Here is a 15,535-nt window from a genome sequence, read left to right as displayed (position 1 = left end):
GCATTTCACAGAGTTCTTAAAAGAAGCTGAAATTAATTTTTAAAAGATGCACTGAAAATGATAACAGAAATACATTTGTAACATTTGTTCTGTTCTACCTCTTCACAGTGCAAATACAAATTGTCCATGTTCTGAAATAGAGAACCGTAGAAAATGAAAACCAATAATGTCAAACTACCTCATTTTCTTCTCTGGAATACCATGCCAAATGGTGCATTATCAGACTACCGATGTGCTTCTTCCAATGATTCATGGAACACTTAACATTACACCATCTCACTGATAAACACGTTATTGGGATTTATTGACACTACAACAGTTCTAAAACTAAGTAACAAAATGTTATGCCCAGATGATATCCTAAATTCACAAACCTCAGTGCTGCAATATATTTTGAAAACCACAGACCTGCAACATCTGGTATCACAAGGGATTTATGACTAACATCACATTAAATTCTGGTTCTGTCTATACGTAACTTCCTTCCATATGGGAACATCTGTATATTGAAAAAGTTATTTATGTGCTTGAAAAACTACAGCCAACTCAGAGTGCTGGTTTATGGCCTTAGAGATGTGAAGTGGCACCTGTATGGCTGTGAGAAGTAAAGGAGTTCAGGACAAAAGCTTGATCCTTTATGCCACTAGCACTATTAGGCCTCTCCCAGCTGTAATAACACCGTGGTTGTTAAAATATATATATAATCAAATTTTCTGCCTGAGTTTCTTAAACTAGTAAGTATTTTAGCTTAATACCACTCTGTAAGAGCCTTCGATTGACAGAAACAAAGAGAAAATCACTGGAAACCACTGTGCTAAATCCCTGATAGATCCACAGGGGCTATCTTTCCTCCCAACCTCCTATGATTTTCACAATCTTTCAGGATCATCCCTCTCAATTAAAACCCCAAGTCAGAATTCAGCTTACATTGTTTTAAACTATTTGACAGAAAGTCTCCCTTCCAGAGGCAGACAATTAGAGATTCATAACAATCTGTAAACAGAATTATCCACTAATGCTAAACAACACTTTTGCATGATTTTTTTCACTTGAAAAATAAAAATATAAAACACTGGAAAAGCAAATTTAAAAGGAAAGAAAGGAACGATTCTTCTTCAGCTTAATCCTCTCTACAGAAAATGAAGAACAACACATTTCCAACATACTATTTAGCTGTGACTAAAGCACTTAAAATATTTAATACTAAAGAATTTTTTATTATTGCACCATTTGGAATGAGGTATTAGATTATTAATAATCATTAAAGCTATGTTTGCACAACAGATATAATTACAGAAGACAGCTTATCTATTGATGCTCCTCTTCCTGAACAGCCACAGTGTCTACATAAAATAAAGTTGAGCTGAGGAGGATGTTTGCTCTACAAAGAAAAAAGTATTAGCAGCCTCCGGGACTCAAACAAATGGAGCAGTTTCCAATTTCACTGTAGTTAATGGAAATTATAGCTAGACAGATGACAGCAAACAACATACATAATCAATTTTAGAAGTTGTTAGGAAAAAACTACCACCTATTTTCTTCTTACCAGAGAAAACAGTAAGATGTGATTCACAAGTAATAGACTTTAACACTAGCAAGTATTCACTTAAATGCTTCCAATTAATTCTGTGTAGATTGTCATAAAATTAAAAATCAAACAGATGCCTCAAAATTTGCGTAAGAATCAATGAACTGCTGAAGATGAAGGTGTCAACTTGCATATATGCATTCTAATCAGTGACTGAATTAATATTTGTATTATACTGAAATATATTTCTTGTAAAGAGCCAGCTACAAATTGGTTTAGTTAATTTGTAGTTTAATTTATCACCAAAATACAGAAATATTATCAGGAGACCAAATAAAAGGTTGAAATTGATTGTCAAAAAGAATGGACGTTCACTTATAAATACATTTTCTTTGTATACGATATTACCACTTAAAATAATATGCTTAATAATAATGCTTTATTCAATTAAATTGGTGCATTCTTCTCTTTATTCTGTTAAAATCAGTTTTGAAATAATTTGATCCTGATGGTCCTATTTTGTAGCCACCTGTAGAGCCTTCCTTTACATTTATTGACAATCAAACCAACCAAAAATCTAACAGAAATTAAGAAAACAACAGACAGACTGGCTAACCAATAAGCATCCAAGTTTGACACAAGATTTGAGCTCCACTGTCTAATATTACCTGAAAATTAAAAAGTCTGTCTTGAGAACTGTAGAACAAAGAAGAAACATTAGTAGAAATAACAAAACAAACAGAAAGCCAATAAATTATTGTATTCAAAATGGTAGAGTCAGTAACTTTCCAGAGGAGATGCCTCTTCACTCTATTATTGCTTTTTGTATTTCAGAATTTCTATCATCCTAAGTTCCTTAGAGAAATATGGTCCTCCATCTTGATTAAGTCTCCAGTAAAACAGAAGTATTATCTCCTTTGCTTGGACAAAGGAAAATAATATGGTCATTACAGCTTGTGGTCTACATAGCCTGTCAATGTCGAATTACACCGATTAGTTCTTCTTAAACAGATGCACTGAATTTCTGAAACAGAGTCAGAATATGGAAAGTTCTGAGGTTCTTTCTAATCTTTTTGGTGACGATCTGATATTTACAACAACAAACAAACTCCTGACTTAGCTTCGCCTCCATTTGCATATCCGCCAGAATCTACTCTGTTAGGATCATTCAGTTCTTCAAACAGTCCAGTTTCAATAATTTCTTCCTGCCAGGGTATAGGGACAGCACCCGTCGCAAATTTTTTGAAGAACTTCTTGTCTTTGTCATCAAACTCAATTCCTCGTACTTCAGAGAAATCAGCAATGTCTGCAACATCTTTGGCATAGACAACTGATGGATCTGGCACAAATGGAGGGTCAATAAGGTTTGCCTCTAGCCTGTGGAAATTTATTGTTTTGAAGAAACTATGTTTTCTTGGGTCATCATCTTCATTTCTGCAATAAAGCAAAAGATTGTTAATTATTGCAGTATTTTGCTCTCCGGTAGATACAGCAGTCTCTGTGTTGTATACATGAAAGCATCTTAAATTAAGGATATATTATATATACACAATGCAATGCAATCACACTCAGCTCAGGCATATTCAAACAATGTTGCGTTGAACAGGGAAAGCACAGCTAAGCAGTCAAAAACACCCCCATTCCATTATTCATTCCTCTACCTCTCAAGGTAAATTAGTCTGGGCAAGGTGCCATGCAAGAACTGCAGTGCTGCTTCTGGCAGTGCACTGAGATACCCACATCCAAAGATACACTTTAACCAGAATTGAAGAGATTGCAGGACGAGGAGAGGAAGTATTGGATTAACTGTTCAACAACGAAAGTCCAGTGGTTGTCTCTGGACTTAAAAGGATAAGAATATCCAGTAAATTCCAGACCCGGGTAGTCTGGTTTAATACATCTAGGGACTGACTGATGAAAAACAGCCTGAACAGGAAACTGACAAATTATATTTGTTCTCTTATCTTAATTTAAAGCAACTATGCATTTACATGAAAAAAATTATTCTGCAAAGCCCAGTTAAGTAGCTTTAGTGAGCCAGTTAATTGAAATGAACTACTCTTATAAATGAGCGAAGGGATTCATAAATTAAGGCATCAGCAAAAGTATGTGCACCTCCGTCACAAACAATTTTTTTAGAAGTATCGTCAGAACCCAAGAATAAAATCCAGACACTGTAAATACATGTATTCAGGTACACTTTAAAAAGAGTAACTGCAGACCTCAGGGATGACTTTTGCTGTAACAGACACAGTGAATTCTTTCACTGCAGAATATCCTACAAGCCTGCCTGTAAGTCTAAGAATAATCTGAGCCTCAAATGTATGGTCAAAGTGTGATCAATGCCCACAGCTTTAGAATTGCATCTTGCCCATAATGTAATACCAAATCATACAAAGTGTGTACTTAGAATTGCAGTTAAAAGAGGAACAGGGAAGATCACTGTACGTTTTTCACACCTATGTTATTGTTTTGTTTTTGTTGTTTTTGTTTGCTTTTTATTCATGGGTCTTGAAAATGATAACATAAACAAACATTTTTTCCTCATTTCATCAAATGATAGTTGCTATTGTTCCCGTTGTCCTTCTCCATTTCCTTACAGAAACAAATACTTAGCAAAGTTTAAGCCCTCATGTATTTCTAAAGAATGTTCTATGAACAGAATGTAATGCAAATATTAGTCTTTTTATCACTGGAAATGTATAGAAGCACCATATAGAAGTAGTAGATCTGCAGGACCATAGAAAATCTTTAAGACCTTATACTATGATCACAGAACAGCTTCTCTGGCTCAACACTACTGCCATTTCCTAATAGGCCTCCCTGCCGTGCTTCTGGCCTGCCCTGGTTATAATGAGGCACAGCTGAGATGAAACTGCCAGCTGTCTTTTTCAGCTCCCTTAGGAAACCATAACTCTGTGCTTCTGCTGCCTGGTTCCTCTGAGAAAGTCACCACCAGCCACTAAGAACTGTACACCACCATGACGAAAATGCTAAGGCACAGCTTGAAGAACGACAGATGCTGCCATCCTGGTACACAGCCCAGTGACGTAATGACATTTTCAACCCAAACGAGCTATATGAAGACAATTATTAAAGTGTGGATTAAGCCAGCAGAGATAACGGCCTCTGCATATGCATAATCTCATAAAATCATCTTCTAGCTTAACTAGCTAGTGATAATACCACGTATTTGTGCAGCTCTCGAGCCTGATATGATTTATTTACATTTGCTGTTAGCCTGTAGGGCATTAGAGCCGCTGCTCAGATTAATCAGTGCCCTGTGACACTAGAGAGCTAACAGTGCCGACAATCCTATTAGACAGATGTACTCACAAAAATTTCACTTTATTTTGCTACTGTAACATAAACCAAAAAGTATTAGATGTTGGGGAAGGCTCCAGAATGCATTGCTGTGGTGTTTTTCTTCCTGATGTATTTTCTGTCACCACTAGAAACATAAAAAGCTTAAAAACATAAAGCTACAGGAACGCCATCTACTGGAACCAACTGAGGCATCTTCCAACTAGCAGCAGATGCATTTGAGCTCTTCCTTTGTGAACTGCATGTTTATATAACTTCGAAGAAAGAACAAATGAGCTCATCTAAACTCTGACAGTTTTGTATTCCTCCACAACAAGAGAAATTCACTGTACATGTGAGAAGACGTGGGCTACAGAGATGTAAATCCCAAAGAACTGGAGTGCAGAAAAAGGGTTACTTTATCTCCTCAGTTACCAATGGCATTGAGTCTTCAATAAAAAAGTGAGGTATTTTAAAAGGTCAGGTGTACAAATTAAAGCTGTCCTTGAGCAGCTTTAAATTATGCAACAGGCACTTATGTAGATAACCCAAGGTCTTATTGTCCTTATTAGAATTACAGTGCTAATCTTTACATAAGGATGAGCTGTCCTGAATAGTATCTCCCTATTTAAGACGTATATAAACGCTTTTATTCTGTCATGACCAGACATGGTATATATCCAATCATTTTTACAACACATCTCAGTAACAATATTTTAAAAGGCAGAACATTAAAAACAACCTGTGCAATTATTTATCCCTGTACATTTCTCACACTCTCAGAATTAATGCAACAGTTAAGCAGAGAGAACAACTGTGGTTTGGCTAAGGGAATGCGGTTACTTCAAGTGAATAATTTGTTGCTGATTTTGCTTCAGACTTGTTGAATTAACTTGGCCAAATTGCTAAGTCAGGGACAAATCCATCACTATTCATCAACTCAAAGCCATCACTGAAGTCCCCAAAACCACTTTGTTTCATACAAATGTGTGCCCAATATTCTTTTGCTCTCATTTGTTCCTGAAATGAGTCAGAAAAACCAGGAACCTCTACAAGATATTTTAAAAGCAACTAAGTAAAGACAATAGTCTCTTCAGTAAGAAGCCAATGGCACAGCCTTGCAAGTTAGGCATCTGCAGGGCAGAAAATCTGTACTGCAGATCTGGATTTCTGCCCACATCATTCCTGTAAGTGATACTGCAAGAGACTCCGCATTTACTCTAGATTAGCATAGATGCAGCTATCTACTTAAATACCCTCTACCTTTAGGACAGAAGATGGGCTGCTCCCATCTCCCAGAACTGCACAGAGGGTAACCCCCCAAAATACTAAGAAAAGAACTCCTGTGAGTTGTCTGGGGTGGAGATGGACAATTACAGTACTGCAACAACACTCCTTATTTCCATATTATCCTCAAAAACTTACACCTCTCCTCCTGGAAATGAAGGAGAAAATTCAGTACTCTGTAGAAAGGGTAGATCTAACCTAATTTTGTGTAAAATATTATTATTTGTGGCATTAATATAGCTTTTTTCTAAATTTCAGAAATAAGGCATACCTGCTTCCTAAACGATTCTCTGGTTTCTTAGCCAAAAACAGTCGGCAAATATCTTTCGTTTCCTCTGTGAAGTTGGCATGTTCAAATTTCACCTCATCTTCCAGAGTTCTTCGTTTAACCTCATCCTTTCCGACCTTCTCTTTGAAATCCTTGAATGGCGTTCGCCCAGCAATCATCTCATAAATACTACATCCCATAGCAAACCAGTCCACAGGATAGCCGTAACTTTCTTCATTCAGGATTTCTGGAGCCATATAACCATTTGTCCCAGCCTACAGCAAACATACAGATAGATTTATTACACAATGTAAAGAATTAAATACATTGAATTAAACAGACTAGTCTATAATTAAAAAAAAAAGAGTTTGTATCTAGAAACTGAGGAACTATGTTTTAGCACATGGACTACTTAAACACCTTTAAACACCTCAGCCTATGGAAAAACTTTTAAATGCATTCTTCAAAGGTGATATGTCTACGCAATTTCTGCATAGAAGTGGTTTCTTTTAAAATTAATCTTTATCTGTCTTCTTTCATCTTAACATTTTTCCTGCTGAAGAACGTTGCTAGCTTTGTCTTGTAAATACAACTAGTAATCATTTTGAAAAAAAAAGGACAAAAATCAGACAATTTTGTGCCCCCTCTCTGTTCAGTGGTTACAACTCTGCTCCAACAAGGGGGCTGTTGCCAGTGAGAACATTCTCCTGGAGCCTGCAGCTGAGCTGTGGGTGGAAGCCACATTCCCTGCTGTCTTCTGCAAGGAACTACGACCATCAAGGGCCAAGAAAAACTCTTAAAACCATTGTATGAAAGTAAACTGAAGATAACTGTAATTAGTAAATTACTTACATTTAAGTGAAAAACCTAGTTCATATTGCTTGACTGGAAAAAGCTCTCTGATTAAAGAATAGGACTAATCAAGCCTCCAAAAGAAGTGGTGACCACTCTTTGAGAGGGGAATTTGTTTGCCTTCTCCTAAGCACAGGCCTGGCACATTCCCAGCTGGGGGACAGAGTTCCCAGTATTCAAAACAGCTCCTGCTGCCTCTTTAGTAAGCTGATCTACCTGGGATGGAAGGGGAGGTGAGCCTCTCTAGACGGTCTCTGCTGCACTGTTACATCACTCAGGACATGAAATTTCAGTTAAAGCATTCTCTCAGCTGACTCTGCCATATCTAATTCTATCCCTTATTTCATGTATTTACCAGATTCAGCTAATGGTGATAACTACGTCAGAAGCTATTTGAACTTCAGTAGCATTACCATTTGAAACTAAAATACTATGCGTGTGTAAAATCCCCCTAGGTGTACTGAAGATGGTCATCATTACTGCCACCAGAACACAGTTAGTGACAGAGATTCGCTTTGAAGCAAAATAAAGAAAGGTGTAACTAAAACTAGAGCTCAACTGGGCAAACTACCTTTGTAAAAAGAATAATAGCTCAACAGATGAATTTTAGTTTATGAGGCATGTTTCACTATAAACTTTAGCTCATGCCAGTTCATATTATGGCATATAGTCTACAGTAAATAATGTCTGCAGGAAGTAACATTTTTTGGAGATATAAAGCAAAGTCCTTTGTTTGATTGATGTATAGAAGTGAGATGAGGAAACAAAAATATCAGCCAGGTTGAAAGCAAAAGAAGGGGTTAAAAGTGAACTGTTACCTCCCTCAGTAAAACCACAGAAGTTCAACTGAGCCATTACAGCAGCCAAAATCATTCCTCACATAATTTATACTGTTTGCATTGGATTAATCTAAGTTAATACTAAGAGATATTCTGACAGCATTCAATTTTTATGTGCCATTACTTTGCCATACAGAAAGGAGAAGTGCTCTAATATGGCCTGCAGAACTCTGGCCCATCTGGTCAGAGAACATCAAGAAACTTGGAAGGGAGTGGAGGGGTTGAGAACAGTAGAGAAATGTTGGTACAAAAGGATGGAGACAGCTCATTGTGCATTAGAAAACACAGATGCTGATTATGCTTCTGGAACATTTTTGCTTCTTTTCCTGGGAAGCAATAAACATTCTTAGTTTTACAGAGATGGAGCTGGTTTTAGGGCACTAATGCCTTGAACAAGCGACGAATCACAGCATCATTAAAATGTGCCCTGACAGCACTTTCTGACAAGACACTCTTTGCTGTAAGTTAGCATCATCATATGGGAACTGGATAAATCCGTCAGTCAAAAGTCAGCATGTCACCCTGTGATCAGCAAGGTGTCTCAGGGAAGCTCCCTCCCACACTGCCTCTCCTTTCTTTCCCAGTTGGCTTTTCAGAAGAAACAGGTGCCAAGTAAGATCACTCTCTTCCATATGCGTCTTCCACATACAGCCTTCAGCAAGTCACACTATGCAGAACACTGATTTGACATGATCCTTAGAAACAGAGAAAGCAAGAGCATACAGACTAAAACACTGCATGAGAACAATTTAATAGAAAACAGAGATGGATTAGTAGAAGCTTTCCTTCAGGATGCTGGATGGGTTAGACTGTGAGTAAAAATTAAACTTCAACATTCTAAATTTGGTATCACTGAAATCTTCTGAGCTGTTATTGAGCTGATCCAACTCAGTCTAAGAGAAATCTAGAAATAAATGTTGTCCCTCTGGTATGTAAAAATATTCCAGGTGAGCTGTTTTTCTCATGAACATTCATCAGAACTCGAACCTAAACTTAAAATAAATCTCTCTCCATCCTGAAGATTATTATTAATCCTAGGATTAATAGCGAAAGAACAGGTTGAGAAATAGCAATCTAGTATAATCTCATGACCCCTAAAACTCAAAAAAATAAAATAAAGAAAACCCACTAGAAACAGATACATTTCACAAGTATTGAACAGTGATCTTTAAGTGGGAAGAAACACATCTCAACTCTTTTCATATTACTTAAAAAAAAAAAAAAAAAAGGAAGAAAAGAACTTAAAATTCTAGTCCTTGGCAACTACTCCAAAATGCAGAGCATTGGCAAAATATTTCATTTCGGGAGAAAGTTGATAAACTCCTAAGTATTTAAATGCAGAACGGGGAATACAGAAATTATTCAACTCCTGGAACTGAAAGAAAATAAATCTTTTAAACGAAGACTTAGTTGTATCTTTGAAGAGTAGATAGCATTGGAAGGAAGCTACAACCTCAAATCCCAGCACTGATCATTACTAGGAACAAGATGCCAAAACTCTTATCATCCTACAAGGAAAAGAGATCCTGTGGCAGCATGAAGGACAGCCTCAATGACTCAGGAAAGGTTTATTTAGGCAGGTATGAAGGAAGCATGACCTCAGCCTAGTGAATGGAGTTGTAAATCTTTACAACTCTCACTAGGAGCCAAAGGATGTTATAATATCCCACAGAAGGCAGAATCATTTGCCATTGCAAAGGCACACAGCTTTTCCAAGACCAGTCAGTGTAACACCGGCCATTTTTTGCTTGCTCTCCATCTAACATTGCCTTTTATTATGGTGAGCAGAATGCTTTATTTGCACATACTGTTTGAAATGCAAAAATATTATTTTTCTGTTAAATAAATTTCAATTTACTTGTTTTTGACAAGGATTAAACGATCTACTTCTCTCAATTACCCCGAGAACAACCCAAAAGGCAAGTTTTCAATAATTATCTAAAATGTAACGACCAGGTTCTGTCGTTGGATACATTAGCAAAGAAATTTTGTTAGGCGGAATTGTTGCTTTCAGCGCGGTTTGACAAGACACAGCAGAAATGAGTCATCTGAAAGGATACTATGTTTCTTCAGTGAAATGTGATTCTGTATAAATTTTTAAGAGGCCAAATAATTATGATCTTTTAACAATACAAGATGTGATCCTGAGAAGCACTAAGTGCACTGGGTTCCCAGTACAGCTGAGGGTACTTGGGCTGCCAGCAGAACGTGGTGCACAATGCAGCTCCTGCCCCTCCATCCTGTTCCGGTTACTGTTCCGAGAAGGAAAAGTGTTCTGCACAACATCACTATCCCAGCTTCTTAAAAATACAGCGAAGAAAGAAACAGAGCTGTCTGGAGTTTTCATTATCACAGAAACAGGCAAATGGGGAGAAATGGGATTTAGATCCCTCTAGCTTTTCCCACAGATCTCTGCAAAACAAACTCAATTGATATCACAAAGCCAACAGTATAGCAAATCAGAATGTCTGTCCTTTGTTTGCCATGGCACAAGAACTGTTGAACAGAGGGAAAAAAAACAAGCTGAGTTTAGCTCTATCAGCTGTTTCCTGGGGCTCAGTCCATCCTTCCTCCAAGGGGTGCCACTGATGGCTTTGTTCTCTCCTCCAGCTGTTCCTCCGTTCCTTCGGCACTGCCTGAACACACCCTGCAGGAATGGAGTGACAGATCACAGAAAACTCTTCTCTGCCCTCAACTTAATGGGCCAGAGATGCAGAGAATAACTGATATTCCTCTGCCATTCACTTTGCAGTGTTCAGTTATCTCCCAAGAGCCACTGTGAGGAGAATTAGGCACAGAGAGTTCCTCTATCCCATCTTACTACATGTTGATGCAGTAACAAGCCAGTGGACCAAATGAGTTGGCAACTATCTTTTAAAAGAAAATTAGATCTAATCTAATTAGCACAAACTGCACCTCTGAAAAGTCTCACTGAGCAAGACCTCAGCATATTCTTAATGCTTAGCAAAGGGAAAGACCCCATTGACTTTCAGATAATTGATGGGCGGCTGGTTCAGAAGAACACAAAGAAAAATGTTCAGAGTACCAGGAGAAGATAATCATAGAATCATAAAATCACAAGGTTGGAAAGGACCTACAAGATCATCTAGTCCAACCATCCTCCTATCGCCATTACTACCCACTGATCGACTAAATCATATATAGTAGCACCTCATCCAGACACCTCTTGAACACCGCCGGGGCAGTGACTCCATCACCTCCCTGGGCAGGCCATTCCAGTGCCTGACCACTCTTTGAGAGAAAAAGTTTTTCCTTCTATCTAACCTAAATCTTCCCTGGCACAACTTGTGGCCATTTCCTCAGGTCCTATTTGTTGTATGCGAGAAGAGGCCGACCCCCTCCTCATCCCAACCTCCCTTCAGGAAGTTGTAGAGCACGATGAGGTCTCCCCTGAGCCTCCTCTTCTCTAGACTAAACAATCCCAGCTCCCTCAGCCGCTCCTCCTAAGACTTGCGCTCTAGACCCCTCAAATGACAAAGACTGCATGGGAACTTAGAAGTCCTTGAATCCCACAGATTCACATGAAATTCAACATCAAAGTTTTTTCTTTCATTTTCACAGAGGGACATAATTTTAGCAGGGAAAGCTTGTCTGTCTTAACAAAAACCATACAGTTACAAGCAAAATGGGACAAAACCTGAAATCGTAAAAAAAAAAAAGTCCACTTTTTTTTTTTTTTTTTTTACTAATTTAAGCTTGTACATCAGTGATCATTAAAGTCTTCATCGTAAGTTGCAAAATCGTTAGAGAAAGTCTTGTGATAGGATGAGGCTGCCTCTGTGCTCAAACACAGCAGGAGAAAGTAGACGCAATTACAGCATGTTCAGTTCAGCTTCATGCTGTATTTAAACGAAAGGGATAATGGCTTGAGGAAGGACAGCCCACTCACTGTAACTCTGGAATCAAGAGCGTCTCCCCTCTGGCTCCCTGTGTGACCACACGCACATCACGATCGTCACCTCAGATCACCACTGCCAAACCCATTAACATCCCTCTCTTGTGAACGGCCATCAGAAAACACACGCTTTTATAGATGGTGAAGCAGTCATTTGTCACAGGAATTGAGCTTACGGGACAGGCAAAATATTTCATACCGACCCCCTAACTAAACAATTAGTATACAACCATTACCAGGGCTCTTTACTATTCCTGTGACACAATTTTCCTTCTAATTTTGTGCAATGCTCTGTTTCTCTTTCAATTTCTTGTGATCGTTCCCCATCTATAATGTGGAAATAATACTGCATTTCAGAGATGGGTATGGTTTTATTTTTTAATGATTGTTGAATATTATATAAGCAATATTAAAAATGAGAGAGAAAAATTCCATCCACTTAGCTCCGTATACTTTAAGAAGCTCTTTCTAATTAGTGCTCATAGAGCACAAGGTGTAGGTGGCTTTCTCAAAGAGAGGGCACCAAAGAGAAATGTTATGTTCAGTGCCTGCACGACAAAAGGAACGTGACTGCAAGGCCCAGGTAGCAGCCTCCCACTGTTGGCACAGCCTCTGTAGATTAAGCAACGCAAATGACAGCAAAGCCTGAATGGCTGATGTTACTGAAATCCACAGGATTTCAGCCACCTAGTATTTCTGGATTAAGACTAATGTCGGAGGTACAATTCCTCTATGATGAGTCCAGGAAGACTTGGCCCATATAGCCAAGTCGGTGCAAGAATACGGTGTCATCTCATTACATGTTTGTTAACTGGAACACTCCTCGCAGTACGTGGAATCGTACGTGTGGCCCAGGATGAGTAGAAGCATTACACCTCAGCAACCGACAGCTTACAGTTCCTCATATACTGCTTCTGCTCAAAGCTATCAAATGAACAGCTTAACGATACACATCACCAGCCAAATGTTGCATTTCTTACCCAACAAAATGCACATTATTGACAAAAACAAATCACCATTAGATGATTCTGGATCATTCTAGAAAGAATTGGCTAAAATTAAACAGTAGTATTTAGCACTTACATAGCATTCTCATCTTCAAAGAGTTTAATTAAGCTTTCTACCAGCTTTAGAAACTTCATAAGGATTCTTATCTCTTGCTTTTTCATGGAACATACTGTAGTATTTATTAACCATCAGATGAAACTGAACGAAGAAAAAGGTTAAGAGTCATCCAAAGTGCCTGGATGCTGTGTCTTAAAAAGACCCTGATAGCTTTTCCCAGAGAGAAAGATATGTCTGGCAGGTGGCACACCTTGTGCAGGAAAATTATCTGCTTGGGACACACCGCATTCTTGTCATTTTAGATGACTACAATATGCTTTCTGCCATCCCCAAAACTGCAGGATGCAGAAAGTTCTCACAAAATCATTGTTGCTCCCTTCACTGTTAGGTGACAATGGTATCCACAGCGGTAAGATTCCATTCTGTAAAGTGTATGTTTCAGAGAAAAAAAAAAAAGTATAATGCACTTCATAACAACCGTGATTATCAAAATTTTTAATAACAAAGACCCTCTAGATAAATATAATCAGTTGTATTTGTGATACTTAAAATTACATCAGCTGTATGGTGGATTTGAAACTGTAAGATAATAGCAACAGTCATTAATTCTGAACAAATGAGAGCTGCCATTTTTTCAAAGTGCAAAGAAAGAAATTTTTACAGAACTTTATCCAATAAGAATGCAATGTGATAATGATCAGAGGCCAGCTGCAGAAACGCTTCGTTATTTTTCATCTTGCACCTCTGAACCCTCCTCTCCATTTCTCAACTGTCCTGAAAATAAGCTGCAAGTTTCAGGAACATCTAAATAGATTTCCTTTTGTTTTCCTAAGAAATAGAATCTTATAATAAACAAACATACAGGAGGGCAAAAGGACATTTTGAGTAAGATTTTAACCAAAACATGTTTTTACTATAAAAATATTATGATGTCCTTCAAATATATAAAACATAGCACAGGAAGACCATGAAGACGCCTGAAACCTCTAAAGATATAAATGCATTTTTATGAATACTACAAAAATATTTTTATCGTTTTATTTTATATGGATTTCTTTTTCCTGTATTCAGCCTCCCTGGCTCACACACACCTGCACCAAAGTACTCATAACTTACACGCAACAGTTGCTTTGTACAAAATCCATGCCCAGTAAGGGCAAAAAGTCTCTTCCAAAATGAATAGCAAATAAGCACCAACTTCTGGAAAAAAATGGAAGCGAGCCCCCCACAGCTGGATATAGTGAAGATATGAGGGCAGAAGAAAACGCTCATTTTTCACACAGACATTCTCAGGAAATTAAATACTGCTAATCCTTTCAGTAAGGGCAGGAGCATTTGACTCTCACACAAGTGAATTTCAAGTTGTATAATGATAAAAAGTTGTACAGGCCTCTAGAAAAAGCATGCTCGGTCAAACTGTTCAAGCAGAGAAACTTGGCGTAAGGGATGCAGGCTCCTCGCTGTCATCTTATGGAAAAAGAACTAGTTCCAAATCAGTCATAAGCATTTAGCAAGCTCTTGAAGAAATGTTCTTGCTCAAAATGGAAAAAAATCACACCTTAATATCCACTCTATGTACATTACTGTTTCTCAGATCAGACTCAAGAAAACCTTGAGTAAGTGCATTTGCACCGATGACCTGTGTACGGCAGTCAAACGAGTACACAGCTAGACTAAACATCCCGCCTATGTAAAAGCCAACTTCAAAGGCCCTCAGTTTCTCTTTGTTGCCTACTTCAACGTAAGAAAAAGAATGTCAACATATAAAAAGGGAGTAATTTTATCACACAATCCAGCTTTATACATTATATGACCAACATGTTAGAATAGATATTGTAGACACACTTGTATGAAAAGTCATGATGATATTTCCTTATGTCCTGAATAATTTTATTAATGCTGGCAAAGAATTCCTGTTTCCAGAGCTGTCAGTAATAACTTTGCCTGAGTAAGTGTGAATATAAACATTTCTAGGTAGACAGCACAGGTACGTGCACATACCTGAGAGGAGAGGGGAAAAAACTAAGGCTGGGTATCCAATAAACTCTTTAAAAACTTTTGCTTCTGAAAGTAGGGTAATTTTATTTATTATAGTTACAGGCATTCTGTACAGGTATTTCCCAAATGGAGTACATTTTGTGACAATACTTAAAGGATACCAGCGCTACTTCTTCAATTGCGTTAAGTTTTAAATAATGATCTGTAAAATAGTTTTTCTGTAGTATAGTCATACATTAAACTATAAGAAGACTTGACCTAAAATTCAGGGAACCTTTCCATGCACAAAGAATATAACCTTTGGCTGGTAAACAACGCAGAAACATTACAGTTTCACTGAAATTTTCACTGAAAAATTGAAAATGTCTAAAACAGCAACTCATTAACAAGCCTACCACTGGCGCCCCGTGATAATCTAATCACCTAACAAGATTTACAAAGGGGATTTATGGATCCTCCAGCTGATATATGGATGGTAT

At 37.9% G+C, this 15,535-nt stretch overlaps 1 protein-coding gene across 4 annotated transcripts in view; it reads right to left on the bottom strand.

Annotated features, from left to right (window-relative positions):
- GRK7 (G protein-coupled receptor kinase 7) overlaps nucleotides 1,197–15,535 on the bottom strand; it is a 28,340-nt gene continuing 14,001 nt past the window's right edge. For all 4 annotated transcript variants that reach the window (XM_021394492.1, XM_021394490.1, XM_021394491.1 and 1 more), the window contains 2 exons: nucleotides 6,390–6,661; nucleotides 1,197–2,962 (listed from right to left, as the gene is read on the bottom strand). In XM_021394492.1, the coding sequence (XP_021250167.1) occupies nucleotides 2,620–2,962; nucleotides 6,390–6,661 (615 nt within the window). In that variant the 3' untranslated portion in view covers nucleotides 1,197–2,619. The remainder of the gene's footprint in view (nucleotides 2,963–6,389; nucleotides 6,662–15,535) is intronic.

Source organism: Numida meleagris, chromosome 4, assembly GCF_002078875.1.
Source record: "Numida meleagris isolate 19003 breed g44 Domestic line chromosome 4, NumMel1.0, whole genome shotgun sequence".
Taxonomy (NCBI): domain Eukaryota; kingdom Metazoa; phylum Chordata; class Aves; order Galliformes; family Numididae; genus Numida; species Numida meleagris.
Note: the sequence above shows the minus strand (reverse complement) of the source record. Positions and strands in the feature narration are given on the sequence as shown.